Here is a 17,506-nt window from a genome sequence, read left to right on the forward strand (position 1 = left end):
AAGATCCCCACCCATTCCATTCCTTTGATCTATCTTCTTTCTACCATCAAGACCCTCCCTGCCTGCAGGGTATTGTTATTTATCCTACCAGTTAAAACCCTCCCAACAGTTGCTAAGGAAGTTACCTTTCCCAGCCCCTTTTGCCTTTCTCCGCCCCTTTCCAAACCATGTCAAGCCATTTCCGTTTCTGACTTGCCATTTCTTGGTCCAACCTTTAAAAGCCTGGGCTCCCTGATCAGTAAAGAATCAAATTGCCTTGACACCACGAGCTCTGTTCATGAGTTATCTCCCTTGCGTCGCTGAGTGAGTAGCAGCCCAGGCTGGCTCCTGTTGCAATCTCTCCAACCAGAGAGTATGCACCCAGGGAGAGGCACCCCCACGCTATCCCGCAGGTAAGAATATAACAGATGAGATTTGAGCCCTGCCCCACTAGGGAAAGATAGAAACAGTCTGGAAGTATGAATTGACCTGAAAATGCCCATGTCCAGCAGAGAAGCAATTAAAGGAGCCAGACCTCCCACTTTCTGTACTCCATGAAGAATTTTGGCCCATAGTCCCAGAAGGAAAAATAACAGGGAAATTTCCAATGGAGGGCATGGGCTATAGAATTCTGGTGGTGGGAATTGTATGGAATTATATCCCTCCTATACTGCAATCTTGTCAATCATTATTTAATTTTAAAAAAAGTGTATTCAAAAAAAAAAGAAGACTGTGGAAGTATGAGATGTACATACATACTTACTGGGTATTTTTCAGCTGCCCAGTCCAGCCAGTGCTGTCTCTTTGGAATGTTCCTAGAACGGTTCTTGAAACGGTTAGAAATAGCAAACTAGAATAGAACACAGAGATCACAGAAGAGATAAAGTACATCATCCCTTGCCTTTTCTTTTTTAAATATTTTATTTATTTATTCATGAGAAATGATAGGAGAGAGAGAAAGAACCAGACATCACTCTGGTACATGTGCTGCCGGGGATTGAACTCAGGACTCCACACTTGAGAGTCCAATGTCCTATCTAGTGCACCACCTCCCAGACCACTTACCTGCCTCTTCCAATTAATTATCCCTTCCCTTAAACACATGCTTTAAGTGACTTACTCTAAACTCTTGATCTCATTAGGCATGGAATTTCAGATATAACTATAGTGGCCCAGGAGGTGGTACAGTCCCTTTGGACTCTCATGCAGACATAATTGTGTCTATTCACTTGTCCTTTGGCAATGTATATGAATACATTTCAGAAGTTTTTTTTTTAATTATTTTTTCTTTTACCAGAGCACTGCATGGCTTTGGGTTATGGTAATGCTGGGGAGTGGAACTGGGAGCTCAGAGCCTCAAGTATGAAAGTTATTTGCATAATCATTATGCTGTTTAGCCAATCCACCATTTTTTTTTAAATAGCTATACTACTTCCTTTACTTAATGGATAAGTAGAGGCATGGAGTAACACCAATTAATTTCAGTTTGCCAAAAGACACAGATATAGTACAAAGATCACTGATAAAAATATATAACCATATTTGAAAGTCTTTATGCTTAGTTTAGAATCTCTTTTTTTTTAATTTATTTCTTTATTGGGGAATTAATGTTTTACATTCAACAGTATATACAATAGTTTGTACATGCATAACATTCCCCAGTTTCCCATTTAACAATACAACCCCCACTATGTCATTTATCATCCTTCATGGACCTGTATTCTCCCCACCCACCCACCCCAGAGTCTTTTACTTTGGTGCAATACACCAATTCCATTTCAGGTTCAACTTGTGTTTTCTTTTCTGATCTTGTTTTTCAACTTCTGCCTGAGTAGAATCTCTTTCTATTTGATTAAAAATACAGGAAAACAGATCTTAGACTTACCCAGACACATTTGATAACTTGAGTCACTATGTTGCCTTCAGGAGGTGGTTTTTTGTATATTTTGCTTCCCATTGCAAACACAACTGTGGTTGATACACAAACAAGGTTCTTAGCTTCTTATTTAGCACATTCAGTATGCTAAGCACAGATTATTAAAGTATAAGAGTCAATGGAAAGCCTCATAATGAAAAGAAATCATCTGGAAGGTGGCACAAGGTTAGAGCTCTGAACTTGCAAGTATGTGGTTCTAAGTTTAGAGTCTAGCACCTTGTATGCCACAAGGTGGTTCTGGCTTCTGTCTGTCTATCTCTCTCTTTATCTCTCATGAAATAAATAAGTCTATAAAAAGGAAACTGACTTATGCATCTTGACTTAAAAAAATATAGGAGTTAAGAGAAGAACAAAATTGTTAAAAGAATAGCATTTAACAATTGTCAATTGTTAAGGGAGAGACCTACTAAGACTTTTTGTAATGACAGAAGCCATCTTTGAATTATCTTTCTTTCACCAGCCTCATATATAATCAACTTTTACTGATGTCCTTTGTTCAATGTATTTCCCTTATGTCACTCTTTTGCATTACCACTGCTATAACTCTCATTTAGGACCTTTATACAGTGGATTATAAAAATGGTCATCATGTAGTTCCTCAACTATTGATCCATTGTGGGACTATGTGAAAGCTTGTTAGAGCTTAGGGGAGCTCTTCCATCCTTGGATGGAGGTCTGGAAAGTCACCCCACTTGTTGGCCTCTCCCATATAGGGATGAGCCAAGAGGGAAAAGTCTTCCATGACTCAGTTTCCCCTTGTTAGTCTCTCAAGCCCACAGAAAGCCTACAAGCCTCTCACACTTCGTTCCCCCTGCTAGCAGGCCAAATTGCTGCCTTCTTGAGGGTACACTCAAAGTTCACTATAGTCATTCAAAGTTCACATGTTCACTATAAGTTCACCTTTTGATCATACTCTATCATACAACTTGTCAGTATCTTGGCAGTGAGACCCCCATATCTGTTTCCTTGCTTTCCTTTGATATCTTTGATTTACATCAAGCCTTGTCTCTTTCAGTTTCATCTCACTCTACTAGTTTAGCCACTATGCTGGTCTTAATACCTTTGGATAATTAAGATGCCTGCATGGAAAACAATTGCCTTGACCTTTTGGTATCACATCAATTCTTGTCATTCCTAACCCTCCCCACTATAGGAGCAAGCTGACCTTTAAGAAACCTGTAATTTCTGACATATGTGAAAAATATCCTTTGTTCTGTTTGCTATAAAGCCTTGTGTTCTACCCTAAATAAACTAGAGGTTCATAATAGGATCTCTCCTGGTGCTTGCTTTCTTTGTATGTTGTCCCTTAAACAAGCAGCGGAAGGCCAGCAGCTTACCTCCTGGTTGGAGGCACTCCACGTGAGCACCAGCAATCCCTGCCTTTCTTTCTTGAGTTCCAAATTTAAAACTTCTTTCCAGGACTTTCCAGTAGTTTGTCTGCAGTGAAGGTCACCTCAACCTACCTTTTCTATTTCTCTCTCTCTCTCGTTTCTCTTTCCCTTTTATTCTTTCTTTCTGTCCCCTTCTTTTCCTTTCTCCCTTTCCTTTTTCTTTTCTTATTTATTATTGGATAGAGACAGAAATTGAGAGGAAAGGGATATATATATGGGGGGAGAGAGAGAGAGAGAGACCTACAGATCTGTTTCACCACTCCTGAAACTTTCCCCATGCAAGTGGGGATCAGAGGCTTCAACCCGGGTTTTTGAACACTGTAATATGTGCACTTAACCAGGTGAGACACTACCTGCCCCTCTTCCTTTCTTTCTTTTCCTTCCTTCCTTCCTTCCTTCCTTCCTTTCTCTCTCTCTCTCTTTCTTTCTTTCTCTCTCTCTCTCTCTCTTTCTTTCTTTCTTTTCTTTCTTTCTTTCTTTCTTTCTTTCTTTCTTTCTTTCTTTCTTTGTTTTATTGCAGAGCCAAGGTTTCATGTACGCATGATTTCAGCACTCTGAGCCACTTTTTCATTGAGATAGAGACATGGAAAGGGGAAGAGACACCACAACACTTTAGCTTCCCTCAGTGCCATAGCATTTCCCCTATGATGCAAGGATTTGAGACTGGGCCTTAATGCAAGTCATCTCTCTGGCCCCAACTTACCTTTTTTTATAACTCTCCTTTAGGTTACCTATACTCTAACCACATTCATCATTCCAAAAAAATATATATATTCTGTACCATTTTTATTCTTGTGCTCACTTTCTTCCCTTTAATCCATATCTTCACTCTTTCACCACATCTTCATAGCTAATCAAATGTGGCTTTTTTTTATTGGTAAATTTCCTTTAACTTACCAAATAACCAGTAATAAGGTGAGATTATTTTTATAATTATAAAAAAAAGAAGTGGCTTTTCAAGTTTATAAGTTTATTTAAAATGGTAAGAAGATTCTATCCTGGTTCCCTCCTAGATATATCGTCCTCTGTAATGGATTTTCCAGCTCCAGTAAGATGCTCCTCAACATCTCCTACCAAAGATGATTCAGTGTCCAGAATCTAGCAGCAATTTCCAACATCCTTATACATGAGAATGTGTCCATAGGGAATAGGGTGGTAGTGTAGCAGGTTAAGCGCACATGGACATAAGGATCCTGGTTGGAGCCCTCAGCTCCCCACCTGTAGGGGAGTCAATTCACAGGCGGTGAAGCAGGTCTGCAGGTGTCTATCTTTCTCTCCCCCTCTCTGTCTTCCCTCCTCTCTCCATTTCTCTCTGTCCTATCCAACAACGATGACAACAATAATAACTACAACAATAAAACAACAAAGGCAACAAAAGGGAATAAATAAATATTAAAAAAAAGAATGTGCCCATGGTGCCTAAAACATGTTACTTTGTTCTACCTTAACTTTCAAATGTATTATTTCCTCTCTGTCACTCTTCATTGAATTTACTGAATCTTATAGGCTTAGTCTATCATTTAGCCTTATTTTTATTAGTAATTCAATAATGTTTTATAAGATTTTAAGATTACAGCATATAGTTTCATACCACAACCACCACCAAAGTTCTGTGACCTCCTGTCATTTTGTCCTTATTCAGTATTCCAGCAACTTCCCCTCCCATTTTTCCAAATAGTAGCCTGTACATGCCACAGCTTTTTTATTGTAGACAGGAAAAAAATAATTCAGAGAAAGATGCTCTTATAATAATCCCTTAAAGACAAGTTAGCAAATAGAGAGATTTTAAATGAAAATAGACTATTGCTGAAACTAAGAATGATCCTAGAAAAAGGCAAGACATCTCAGGAATTCTGGACTCAATAGTAACATAGAATGATAAAAGTAAGGCAGAGTAATCAACTCAACATGGTCAGACTTAAATTTCAGTCACTTAACCAAAGAAGATGAATAGAGAACTTGAGTTTCTTTAGTATCTCCTGCCTCTAGTTGTCTACTTCACAAAGAAATTAAAAACCTTCAACTGGGGGTCCAGGTGGTAGCACACTGGGTTAAGCACACATGGTGCAAAGGGCAGGGACCTGCATAGGGATCCCGAGATTTGAGTCCCCAGCTCCCCACCTGCAAGGGTTTCATTTCACAGGTGGTAAAACAGGTCTGCAGGTGTCTATCTTTCTCTCCTCCTCTCTGTCTCCCCCGGCCTCTCTCTACTTCTCTCTGACCTATCCAACAACAGCAACGTCAACAATAACATTAACAACAGCAAGGGCAACAAAATGGAGAAAATGGCCTCCAGGAGAAGTGGACTAACAGTGCAGGCATCAAGCCCCAGCAGTGATCCTGGAGGCAAAACAAACAAACAAACAGACAAACCTTCAACTGGAAATGTTTTCAATTTCCTGCCACTAACAGCACTAAATCCACTGCTCCCTTGCCCTCCAGTTAGGTGAAGGCAATGTTATTCTCCCATGAGAAGGTGAATGCTTCCACACAACGTGCTTTTATCTTGTATTTTAATCTTTTTCTCTGCTGGAGTCTCCTTAGTGATATTCAAGCATGCTAGATTTTCTCTCATCCCCATGTCCCCTTTCTGCTATAAATACTGTTTTAATTTTATTGCCTCTTACCGATTTTAATATGCTCCAATCAGATTGAGGTCCCATCTAACTGATATCACTAAATCAGTGACTTTATCCTTGCTATATTTAATGGACTTCCCCATCCCCCTATTTAAAGTTTTTCCACTCAATAATATTTGTTACTTTGAAAAATTACCTTTTCAAAAATGTTGTGGATATTCTCAGACCTTACTATTTTGACCTTTCCTTCTTAGTCTTTTTATGGACATTTCCTCTGTCTGTCTCTTTTGAATATATATAGTAGGGGGAAGGGAGAGGGAGAGAGAACCACAGAGTAATTCTCCAGTGTATGTGGTACAAGCAATCAAACCTGGGATCTCAGATATACAAGTCTTATATTCTACCCACTGAAACAGCTCCACAGCTACAAATGTTATGGCCTGTGGAATTCTATTCTCATCCTCTCTTTTTCTTACTCTATTTCTCATTTATTTCATTTATTTTCATGACTTGATTGCTAGCCACATACTAATAACTCTATATCTTTATCTACAGCTCATACATTTCTCCTGAACTCTAAAACTATATTTCCAGATAACTTTGATAGCCTCAAGTAAATGCTATGAGGACAACAAAAATGTAACATGTTGAAAACAAAATTCACTAGTATTGCCCCACATCCCTTATTATCTCAATAAACCACCTCACTGTCTCACCCAAAAGACTTTTTCGATCTCTGTCACTTAACATATTTAATCCTATAAAGTTTTGACTAGGGTGACCTAAGTGAGGTGCTCACCTTAAACACAAAACTTAAGGAACTATCAAAGATTCAGTAATTAAGGTAAATGGTATCTTTGTCTCATCCATAACCCATATTTTCTCTATATTACATCAGAAACACCTTTGAAAAACAAAAATCTAACAATCATTCCTCTGTTCAAAGTCCTTTTCCAGCCCCCTCCACTGTCCTGATAAAGTTCTATTCAATAATTTCCCAACAGTTAGTAAGCCCTTCATTATCCAATTTCTCTTATACTCTTCTTATAACTTATACACCAGACAATCTGAATTCAGCCTTACTTTGAGACATTTGAATATGTCAAACTCTGTTCTCCTTGTCTTATAGATGCCAAGTCCCATTTCTGTCCCTTCAGTGTCTTTGATCAATTACTACTGATCCATGGGGTCTCAGTTTAGATCTCATTTCTTTAGGCAAGCTGTTCCTGACTTCCAAAGTCTTAGAGATGCTCTTATGTCTTCCTATAGCTTTCTTTGTATTTCTCCAGCTGTTATACTGATCATACTATATTATACATTTACATTTATCTGTCTTCCGCTTTTTTTTTTAGATTGCTTTCTTTTTTTATTATTATTTTTTTAATTTTTATTTTATTTATTTATTCCCTTTTGTTGCCCTTGTTGTTTTATTGTTGTAGTTATTATTGATGTCGTTGTGGGATAGGACAGAGAGAAATGGAGAGAGGAGGGGAAGACAGAGAGGGGGAGAGAAAGACAGACACCTGAAGATCTGCTTCACCGCCTGTGAAGGGACCTGCCTGCAGGTGGGGAGCCGGGGGCTCAAACCGGGATCCTGACGCCGGTCCTTGAGCTTAGCGCCACCTGCGCTTAACCCGCTGCGCTACAGCCCGACTCTCTCTTCCGCTTTTTTTAACATGAATTCTGTAGCAGTGTAATTGTATTGATGCAACCACAATACACAGCACAGAATTTGGTATATACTGGGCTCACTAAATGTTTATTGAGAAGTTGGTGTCTTGGAGACAACACCTGATGTGAGCTCTGCAAGGAATCTGCTTTCAACCTGGGAATCTCAGGAGAGGCCACTAGGTTCCAGATGATACCATGATGCCAACCTGACCTCGTTGGGCAAATGACCCACCATGTGTCTTGGAGCCCTGCTTACCCAGATCTCTTTCCCACTAGGGAAAGAGAGAGACAGGCTGGGAGTATGGATCGACCCACCAACACCCATGTTCAGGGGGGAAGCAATTACAGGAGCCAGACCTTCCACCATCTGTACCCCACAATGATGCTGGGACCATGCTCCCAGAGGGATAAAGAATAGGGAAGCTATCAAGGAAGGAGATTGGATATGGAGCTCTGGGGCACTGTGTGGAACACAGCTCTGGGGACACTTTTTGGAAATGTACCCCTCTTATCCTACAGTCTTGTCAATATTTCCATTTTATAAATAAAATAAATAAATGCTCATTGAATGGAAGTAAGGGAAAATTCAAATGATATAAAATTGAATTACTTATTATTACCCAGAAAACAAGTATCTAACTAGTAATAACAGATAACATTTGTTAAATATTTTGTTATTTATAAAACATTTCACACTTGCATCTCTTTTGATCTTCATAATCACTCTGACAGGCAAATATTGCCATTGTTCAATTGTCCACAGAAGGAGCCACAGTACTAATCAGTGGACCAAAAAAATATTTCAGAATATGTCTGGCTTTGAAAGAAGTAATCAGGGAATGTATTGTCATAGTTCTCATAGAATAACATGTAAATATCCTTGGAATTGGATTTGGATTTGGAATCTGAGTATTGCTATTAGAATCTCCCTTGCCCCAGTGGCAAAAAAATAATAATAAGACTTAACATTGAATGCCCAGTCTCTTTCTGCCTCTATTAAACTCTTTATGTGTTTGGACCGGATCTGTCCAAAGAGGCCCAAAGGTTCAGCGTGGGAACAGGTTTCCAGGTCAATGATTAGAGATAATCATGTCCAAGTCTCTCCTTAGTCTATACAAACTAATACACACACATTCCCCTTTCTCTTTGACTATTCTCACTCTATTCAAAAGCAAATTATTTGGGAGCATTGCAGAGCAGGACAGGAATAAATAAACCTGGGAGCTACTTTATTACTATTATTACTATTTTCCAAGATAGTTATTACTAGGGTTTGGAACCTGCACAAGGGTGAATCTGCCACTCCTGATGGATGTTTTTTTCTCCTTTTTCTTTTTATTCAATACGCAGAGAGAAATTGAGGAAGGAGAGGGAGATAGAGAAGGAGAGAAACAGAGAGAAAACTTCAGTATTTGCTTCACCACTCATGAAGCTTCACCCCCGCAAGTGGGGAGCAGTGACTCTAACCCGAGTTGTTAAAAGTTTTATTATTATCATTGTTTATTTATTGGATAGAGATGGTCAGATATTGAAAAGGAAGGGGGAGATAGAGAGGAAGAGAGTTAGAGAGACACATGCAGCCCTGCTTCACCACTTACAAAGCTTTCTACCAGCAGGTGGGGACTAGGGACTCAAACCCAGGTCCTTGTGCAACCAGGTGCACTACTACCCAGCCTCTCCACCCTGAGTCCTTGCACATGGTCTTGTGTGTGTTTAACCAAGTATACCACTGCCCAGCCCCTGCTACTTCATTATTTTTGACACAATAGTTAGAAATCTAATTTTATTGGCTGGTGGTCGCACATATGATTGAACACACACACATACACACACGCACACACATTATAGTGTACAAGAGCCCAGGTTCAAGCCACTGATTCTCAACTTCAGAGGTTGGGGAGTGGAGATGGAGTTCTTCACAAGTGGTAAAGCTGAGCTGCAGGTATCTCTCTCCCACTCTGTCTTCCACTTCCCTCTTCTCTGTCTTTATTATAAATAAATAAATGAAATCTAACTTAATTTTATTTAGGCACTGGATGAATAACTCAATATTAGAGCATAAAGATTGCATACTTAAGGTACCAGGGGCCATTTAATTCCCAGCACCACCATACACCACAGCTCAGAAGTGCTCTGGGCTTTCTTTCTCTCACACTAATAGGTATGTATCCTAGACACCAATTAAGGGGACATAAGAGACTGTGTCTATTTTATTTTTTTTATTATTTTTTTAAATTTATTTATTCCCTTTTGTTGCCCTTGTTTTATTGTTGTAGTTACTATTGTTGTTGTCATCGTTTTTGGATAGGACAGAGAGAAATGGAGAGAGGAGGGGAAGACAGAGAGGAGGAGAGAAAGATAGACACCTGCAGACCTGCTTCACCGCCTGTGAAGCGACTCCCCTGTAGGTGGGGAGCCGGGGTTCAAACCGGGATCCTTATGCCGGTCCTTGTGCTTTGCGCCACCTGCACTTAACCCGCTGCGCTACAGCCCGACTCCCAAGAGACTGTGTCTAAAGGTGCCCAGATTATTAAATGGGGAAAGCAGAGTCTCTTCAACAAATGGTGTTGGAAAAAATGGGTTGAAACATGCAGAAGAATGAAACTGAACCACTATATTTCACCAAACACAAAAGTAAATTCGAAGTGGATCAAGGACTTGGATGTTAGATCAGAAACTATCAGATACTTAGAAGAAAATATTGGCAGAACTCTTTTTCTGCATAAATTTTAAAGACATCTTCAATGAAATGAATCCAATTACAAAGAAGACTAAGGCAACTATAAACCTATGGGACTACATCAAATTAAAAGGCTTCTGCACAGCAAAAGAAACCAATACCCATACCAAGAGAATAGGAAAAGATCTTTACATGCCATACATCAGAGAAGAGGCTAACAACCAAAATACATAAAGAGCTTGCCCAACTCAACAACAAGAAAAAAAATAACCACATCCAAAAATGGGGAGAGGACATGGACAGAATATTCACCACAGAAGAGCTCCTAAAGGCCAAGTAATACATGAAAAAATGTTCCAAGTCTTTGGTTGTCAGAGAAATGCAAATAAAGACAACCATGAGATACCACTTCACTCCCGGAGAATGTCATACATCAGAAAAGGTAACAGCAGCAAATGCTGGAGAGGTTGTGGGGTCAAAGGAACCCTCCTGCACTGCTGATGGGAATGTAAATTGGTCCAACCTCTGTGGAAAGCAGTCTGGAGAACTGTCAGGCTAGAAATGGACCTAACAATGATCCTGCAATTCTTCTCCTGGGGATATAGCCTAAGGAACTAAACACACCCATCCAAAAAGATCTGTGTACACATATGTTCTTATCAGCATAATTTATAATAGCCAAAACCTGGAAGCAACCCAGGTGTCCAACAACTGATGAGGGGCTGAGAAAGTTGTGGTCTAAATACACAATGGAACACTACTCAGCTATAAAAAATGGTGACTTCACCGTTTTCAGTTGATCTTGGATGGACCTTGAAAAATTCATGTTAAGTGAAATAAGCCAGAAACAGAAAGATGAATATGGGATGATCTCACTTTCAGGCAGAAGATAAAAAACAAGATCAGAAAAGAAAACACAAGTAGAGCCTGAACTGGAATTGGCATATTGCACCAAAGTAAAAGACTCTGGGGTGGGTGGGTGGGGAGAATACAGGTCCATGAAGGATGATAAATGACATAGTGGGGGTTGTATTGTTAAATGGGAAAATGGGGAATGTTATCATGTACAAACTATTGTATTTACTGTTGAATGTAAAACATTAATTCCCCAATAAAGAAATAAATTTAAAAATAATAATAATAAAAAATAAGTAATCTAGAAAAAGCTAAAAAAAAAAAAAAGACTCTGGGGTGGGTGTGGAGGGGAGAATACAGGTCCAGAAAGGATGACAGAGGACCTAGTGGAGGTTGTTTTGTTATATGGAAAACTCAGAAATGTTATGCTTGTACAAACTGTTGTATTTACTGTTGAATATAAAACATTAAAGAGTTTTTTTTTAAAGAGGCTGTTTCTATATGTTAAATACTATGCTGTAAACAATTAACCCCCAATAAAATAAATCTGTACAAATAACAATTTTTAAGGTAACACGGTCAATATTATATAAGTTTCAAGAGAATAGGTTCATATCTCTTTATGTGTATAATACTACACCATGTTCACACTCACAATTTTAATAGTCCTCCACTAAAATCCAGTGGACCCTTTCTATAAATTGTTCCCACCTCTCCTCAGTCCCATTGGTAACCACAAATCTCAAAGAATTAAAAATGTCTTCCAACTACTGGATAAATTACTACTAGATGAATAAGCTACTTTGAGAGAAAGGACTGTATTTTTTTAAGTACTTACATATTGTAGTATAGAGCAGTGGATCTCAACCTTGACTTTATATTACAATCACTTAGAAATTTAAAAAATTACAGATGCCAGTCCCTATCCTTCAGATATCCTCATTTCATTGGTGCTATATGAGGCCCGGGGATTAGATCTTTTTTTCCTTCCTTCCTTCTTTCCTTCCTTCTTTTCTTTCTCCCCTCCCCATATATCTCTCTTTCTCTCTCTCTATAAAGACAGAGAAATTGAGAGGGCAGAGAGGACAGAGAGGGAGAGAGAAAGATACCTGTATCACTGCATTTTGACTTATAAAGATCCTTTCTCACCACTCAGATGGGGACTGGAGGCTTGAACTCGGGTCCTTAAGTATGGTAACTAATGCACACTACTCAGTGGGCTGCCACCCAGACCCTCTGACTTTCTTTTTTAAAGCTTTCCAAGGAATTTGTTTGTTTTGTAACCTTGGCTATATATCTTTTTAAGGTTTCATACCTCATTTAGTCAATTATAATGTCTAAGGGCAATTCCTGTGGTAACAATGTGGTTAGCATGGGGATTAAATGATTTTTTTATGTAAAGTGCTTATTTACACATGGCGGGCTTAGTTATTATTAGCCTCCTCAGACTCACTGTACTTACCAAGAGCTATCACCATAAGCAGCCCTGGAACTCCAAAAGCCAGTGCATAGCAGTCTTCTCCAAAACATTTCACATCTCCTAAAGGATGAAAAATAAAAGGAAAGAAAGGAAGGAAGGAAGGAAGGAAGGAAGGAAGGAAGGAAGGAAGGAAGGAAGGAAGGAAAATGCTGCATCTTTGATGTTGTATTCTGTAAGGTCAAAAATACAGTCATTCTTGCTCTTCCTATCACCTATCCATATTTCTTATATTGGGGCAGACAAGACAAAATTAAAAAAAAAAAAAAACTCAGTTTTCCAAACCCTTAGGAAAGAGAAAGTGGACTATAGGAAGCTTCAAATGGTGTTTTGATTAACCAGAAAACAACTTTATACAGGGTCCCTCATTAAAGATCCTAACCTCTCAGCATGGGTGTGATAAATGTAGAAATCAAACTCCCTGCATTGATGGAGAGGTAGAAGACTGAGAAGTATCTAGTCCGCTCTTCTGCCTGAAAAAAAAAAAATAGGACAAATCAATCAGTTCAATACTCCTCCTGACTCCACTCCCACCAGTATTCCTCACTGGTAGATACATACACAAAGATAGTTTCACATGATGCCTCTGGTGTATCCAAATAACTTCTTAGGTATTTTAACACATACCTGAATGACATCAGACAAACATTTACCCATCTTTAAAACTTTTAATTTTTTTTCCAACCAGGGTTATCACTGGCACTCAGTGCATACACAACCTCTCCACTGTCCCTTTCTTCCCCCTTTCTCTGATAAAGGGTGAGAGACAGAGGGAGGTATAAAGGGAGAAGGAAACAGAGAGAAAGTGAGACAACTGAAGCACTGTGCCTACCTATGAAGCATTCCCTCTGTGAGGATGAGGCCCAGGGCCTTGAACCTGGGTTCTTGCGCATGGTGATGTACGTGCTCTTCTAAGTGTGTCAACACCTAATGCAATATAGCTAATATTTTTTTACTTCTTTATTGGGGGGGGGATGATTTAATGTGTACACTATACCACTACAGTGCTATATACACATATATTCTAGTAATGATTTCTGCACATGAAAACTATTTCTTTTAGGGACTTGTAAGTTCTGTTAGGGTAGAAATCACATATTCCTCATTTTAGAAATTCATACTACCTACCACAGCACTTGACATATATTACAGACTGAGTAAATGTTTATTAGCTAAATTAATTAAGTCAACAATTGCTTGAATCAAATAATAGATTTTGTAGAATTTGTGGTGAGAACAGGATTAGCACAGAGAACAGTGGATTAAACTGTTGATAAGGCAGAGAAGTGTATCAGACAGTATAGAAGAAAATTCATGGACTTTGAAGTGCCTGGTAAGCATTCTGGAGGTTTGTCCTATTCTTTAAATATCTTTGTGGCTTAGATGACAAGTGAAGCAACTTTCAAATAAAGTTGCTGATGTTTCATTTATTTTGCACTGTTGTTTTTCATCCTGGCACACAAAGTCTTTTCCTGGTGCATTAGCACAATATATACTTCCTCATTCTCCGTTGCAGTATATTTTGCTTCCTCTTCTGGTTCCTACTGCTTCTTCTGGTCTCACCTAAGTCCATTCATCTATATGCATAGTTCATGTGTATACAATCCTACTTGTCAAAGTTTGGTTGTCATCTCCAAAGACAGAAATGTATATGATTTTGGTGACTTTGTACTGATAAAGAATATAAAATGCTAACTCAGAAGTGTAGAGAAATACAGAGAGGGAGTCGGGTGGGAACGAAGCGGGTTAAGCGCACGTGGCGCAAAGCGCAAGAACCAGCATAAGGATCCCGGTTCGAGACCCTGGCTCCCTGCCTGCAGGGGAATCCTGTCACAGGTGGTGAAGCAGGTTTGCAAGTGTCTATCTTTCTCTCACCCTCTTTGTCTTCTCCATTTCTCTCTGTCCTATCTAACAACGATGACATCAATAACACCAACAATAACTACAATAATAAAAAAAACAAGGGCATCAAAAGGGAAAATAAATATAAAACAATTTTAAAAATAAAAATAATAATAATAATAAAATAAATACAGAGAAAAACTAAAAGCACGCTAAACTGATATAAAAGGGAAAATAGATACATGAATATAGACAAAGAAAGGAAACCAGGGCCAGGGAGATAGCATGGTGTTTATGCAAAAGACTTTCGTGCCTGAGACTTTAAGGTAACAAGTTCAATCTCTTACCACTAAAAGTCAGAGTTGATCAATGCTGTGGAAGAAAGAGAAGGAGAAGCAAGGAAGGAAGAACAAAATTAAAAGCAAAAGAGAAGTCAGATATATTGATTGATCTAGCATGAAATGAATGTTAGCTATTTGAAGTTTTCTTACCTATTTATCATGGTTTCTTATATGAATCCATTTTTTAAATTTATACATACTGATTTTTCTGCTATTGACAGCAAAAACTATTTAGGAAAATGTATTTAAGGAATGATAATCTAGACAATTTAATCTATGAAACTCATTTTGTTTTATTCTGAATGGTAATTTCCATCCTTCATAAAGAATCTCAAAGCTAAAGATGTATAAGTGATCTTTGCATGATTTAACAGCTCCCACTCCCAAACTGCATACATATTTCTTCTTAAATACCTCAATATAAAGAAACTCACTACTTCAAACTCTATTTTAAGGTTTTCCTGAAATCATGTAAAAAGAAAATAAAAAGGGAGTTGGGCAGCAGCACAGCGTGGTTAAGCGCACGTGGCACAAAGCGTAAGGACCAGCAAAAGGAATCCAGTTCAAGCCCCTGGCTCCCCACCTGCAGGGGAGTCGCTTCACAAGCAGTAAAGCAGGTCTGCAGATGTCTATCTTTCTCTCTCCCTCTCTGTCTTCCCCCTTCTCTCTTCATTTCTCTCTGTCCTATTTAACAACGACAACAACAATAAAAAATAAAGAAAGAAAACTCCCAAGAGCTGACAGGTCTAACTACTGATATCTATCCTATATCTATAAAGAGCTATAACATTCACTTTCATTTGTATTTTATCTGGGTTAAATATCTACACCACTATTCCCCAACCTTTATTCATAAGATGTGTCTTAGTCTGTTTACCATCCTAAGTATTTCCTTTGAAATTGGTTCCTCTTTTCTCTCTTTAATGACCAGCATAAGTCATTGAACACAAGTCCTCAGATGATCTGACCCATGAATTACTTCAATCTTGACAAATAAGTATTTCCAGATACCTTTTTGCTTGGTCTACGTTTTTGAAAATATAGAAGTAGCAGAACTCTTACATGTTTTTCTTCAAACTGGTCTCCACCAAAAGCTGCCACACAGGGTTTGATACCTCCTGTTCCCAAAGCAATTAGACTCAAACCAATCAGTGATAGGACTCTGAAATGGAGAGGTGAAATACTAACCATACTTATATTAAACACAAACATAAAAACTGAGCACAGAACTACAAGGAGTAAAAATGCATATAATGGCAAAGACCTGTTTCAGATTTCTATCCTGTGACTACTTTTCCATCTGATTTCATTTCTATGAAAGACTCAGGAGTACTTACAATCTTTATGACCCTTGAGCTCCTTCTAGAAAGCATTCACTAAATAGGAAGATTTTATCCTTTATAGTTCCACTCACCTCTTATGTGCAGCAGTTAGAAGATACTAAAGGCATTCCAAAGTATTGGTTTCCAACCAGTCTTTGTCAAGGGACACTCTAACTGAAATAATTTATGAACCTTTATTTCACAGACCATTACTACCCACAAAATGAAATCCTAAAATTCATCATATTTAACAGAAGTGTCAAACTTTCACAAGGCTAGACATGGACCTTCTATATGACCCAGTAATTCCTCTCCTAGGGATATACCTCAAGGACTCCATAATACCCAATCAAAAAGAAATGTGTACACCTATGCTCATAGCAGCACAATTCGTAATAGCTTAAACCTGGAAGCAACCCAGGTGCCCAACAACAGATGAGTGGCTGAGAAAGCTGTGGTGTATATACACAATGGAATACTATGCAGCTATTAAGAACAATGAACCCACCTTCTCTGACCCATCTTGGATTGAGCTAGAAGGAATTATGTTAAGTGAGCTAAGTCAGATAGATAAGTATGGGATAATCCTACTCATAAACAGAAGTTGAGAAAGAAAAACAGAAAGGGAAACTCAAAGCAGAATTTGACTGAATTTGGAGTAGGGAACCAAAGTAAAAACCCTGGATTGAGGATGAGGGTGGATGTTCAGCTTCACGGGGCGTGTGTGTGGGGGTGGAACACAGTCTTTTGGTGGTAGGAATGGTGTTTATGTACACTCCTATCAATTTGTAGTCATATAAATCACTATTTAATTAATATGAGAGGGAAAAATTGATTGACTGTCTCAAACCTTTTATAGCACAGACTGAGTCTTTTTAATACATAGACTGAGTCTTTGATATGTTGACTCTTAAAATCTTAGACCAGGGAGAACAGAAGCAACTGGTGGCACAGCTATATACCAATAATGTCAAAGGACATAAATTATGGTGATGTTTTGTATGATACAGCAAATCCTAACAAAGGGATTTTTCAAAGTTAACCCAATTGCCAAACACTGTGATTATAGCAATAACTATTTATTAAACCCTAAGACACCAGGAACCTCCTGCTTTCTCTTTAGAGCCTATATTTCCCCCACTCCTGGAACCTCTAGGGTAGAGCTCACTTTGCTGCATGCATATCTCAATTCATACCAAATGATATTGCATCTGCCGATCTCAACCTAATCAATGCAACGAGTACCACCTCAGCATGCTTCACTTCAGACTGTGTCCAGAGACGTCAGGCATGGAATGTCAACCCTTCACCCTCATTACTCAGGTGAGACCTTTCCTTTAATAGTATTCTCAAATTCCATTCCAGGAGGTTCACTTTCTAACAAAAACCCAAATCTTAGATATAGACCAGATCCCATGAGATAGAGCATATGT

The 17,506-nt window shown here is 38.6% G+C and overlaps 1 protein-coding gene across 6 annotated transcripts in view; it reads right to left on the minus strand.

Annotated features, from left to right (window-relative positions):
• The window catches only part of SLC15A2 (solute carrier family 15 member 2), a 56,270-nt gene that overhangs the window by 21,297 nt on the left and 17,467 nt on the right, over positions 1–17,506 (minus strand). For 5 of the 6 annotated variants that reach the window (XM_060198283.1, XM_060198285.1, XM_016194044.2 and 2 more), the window contains exons 5-9: positions 15,814–15,913; positions 12,951–13,041; positions 12,554–12,631; positions 1,865–1,947; positions 743–829 (exon numbers count right to left, since the gene is read on the minus strand). In XM_060198283.1, coding sequence (XP_060054266.1) covers positions 743–829; positions 1,865–1,947; positions 12,554–12,631; positions 12,951–13,041; positions 15,814–15,913 — 439 coding nt within the window. The remainder of the gene's footprint in view (positions 1–742; positions 830–1,864; positions 1,948–12,553; positions 12,632–12,950; positions 13,042–15,813; positions 15,914–17,506) is intronic. The other variant, XM_016194043.2, reaches the window with a different exon arrangement.

Source organism: Erinaceus europaeus, chromosome 9 (assembly GCF_950295315.1).
Source record: "Erinaceus europaeus chromosome 9, mEriEur2.1, whole genome shotgun sequence".
Classification (NCBI taxonomy): Eukaryota; Metazoa; Chordata; class Mammalia; order Eulipotyphla; family Erinaceidae; genus Erinaceus; species Erinaceus europaeus.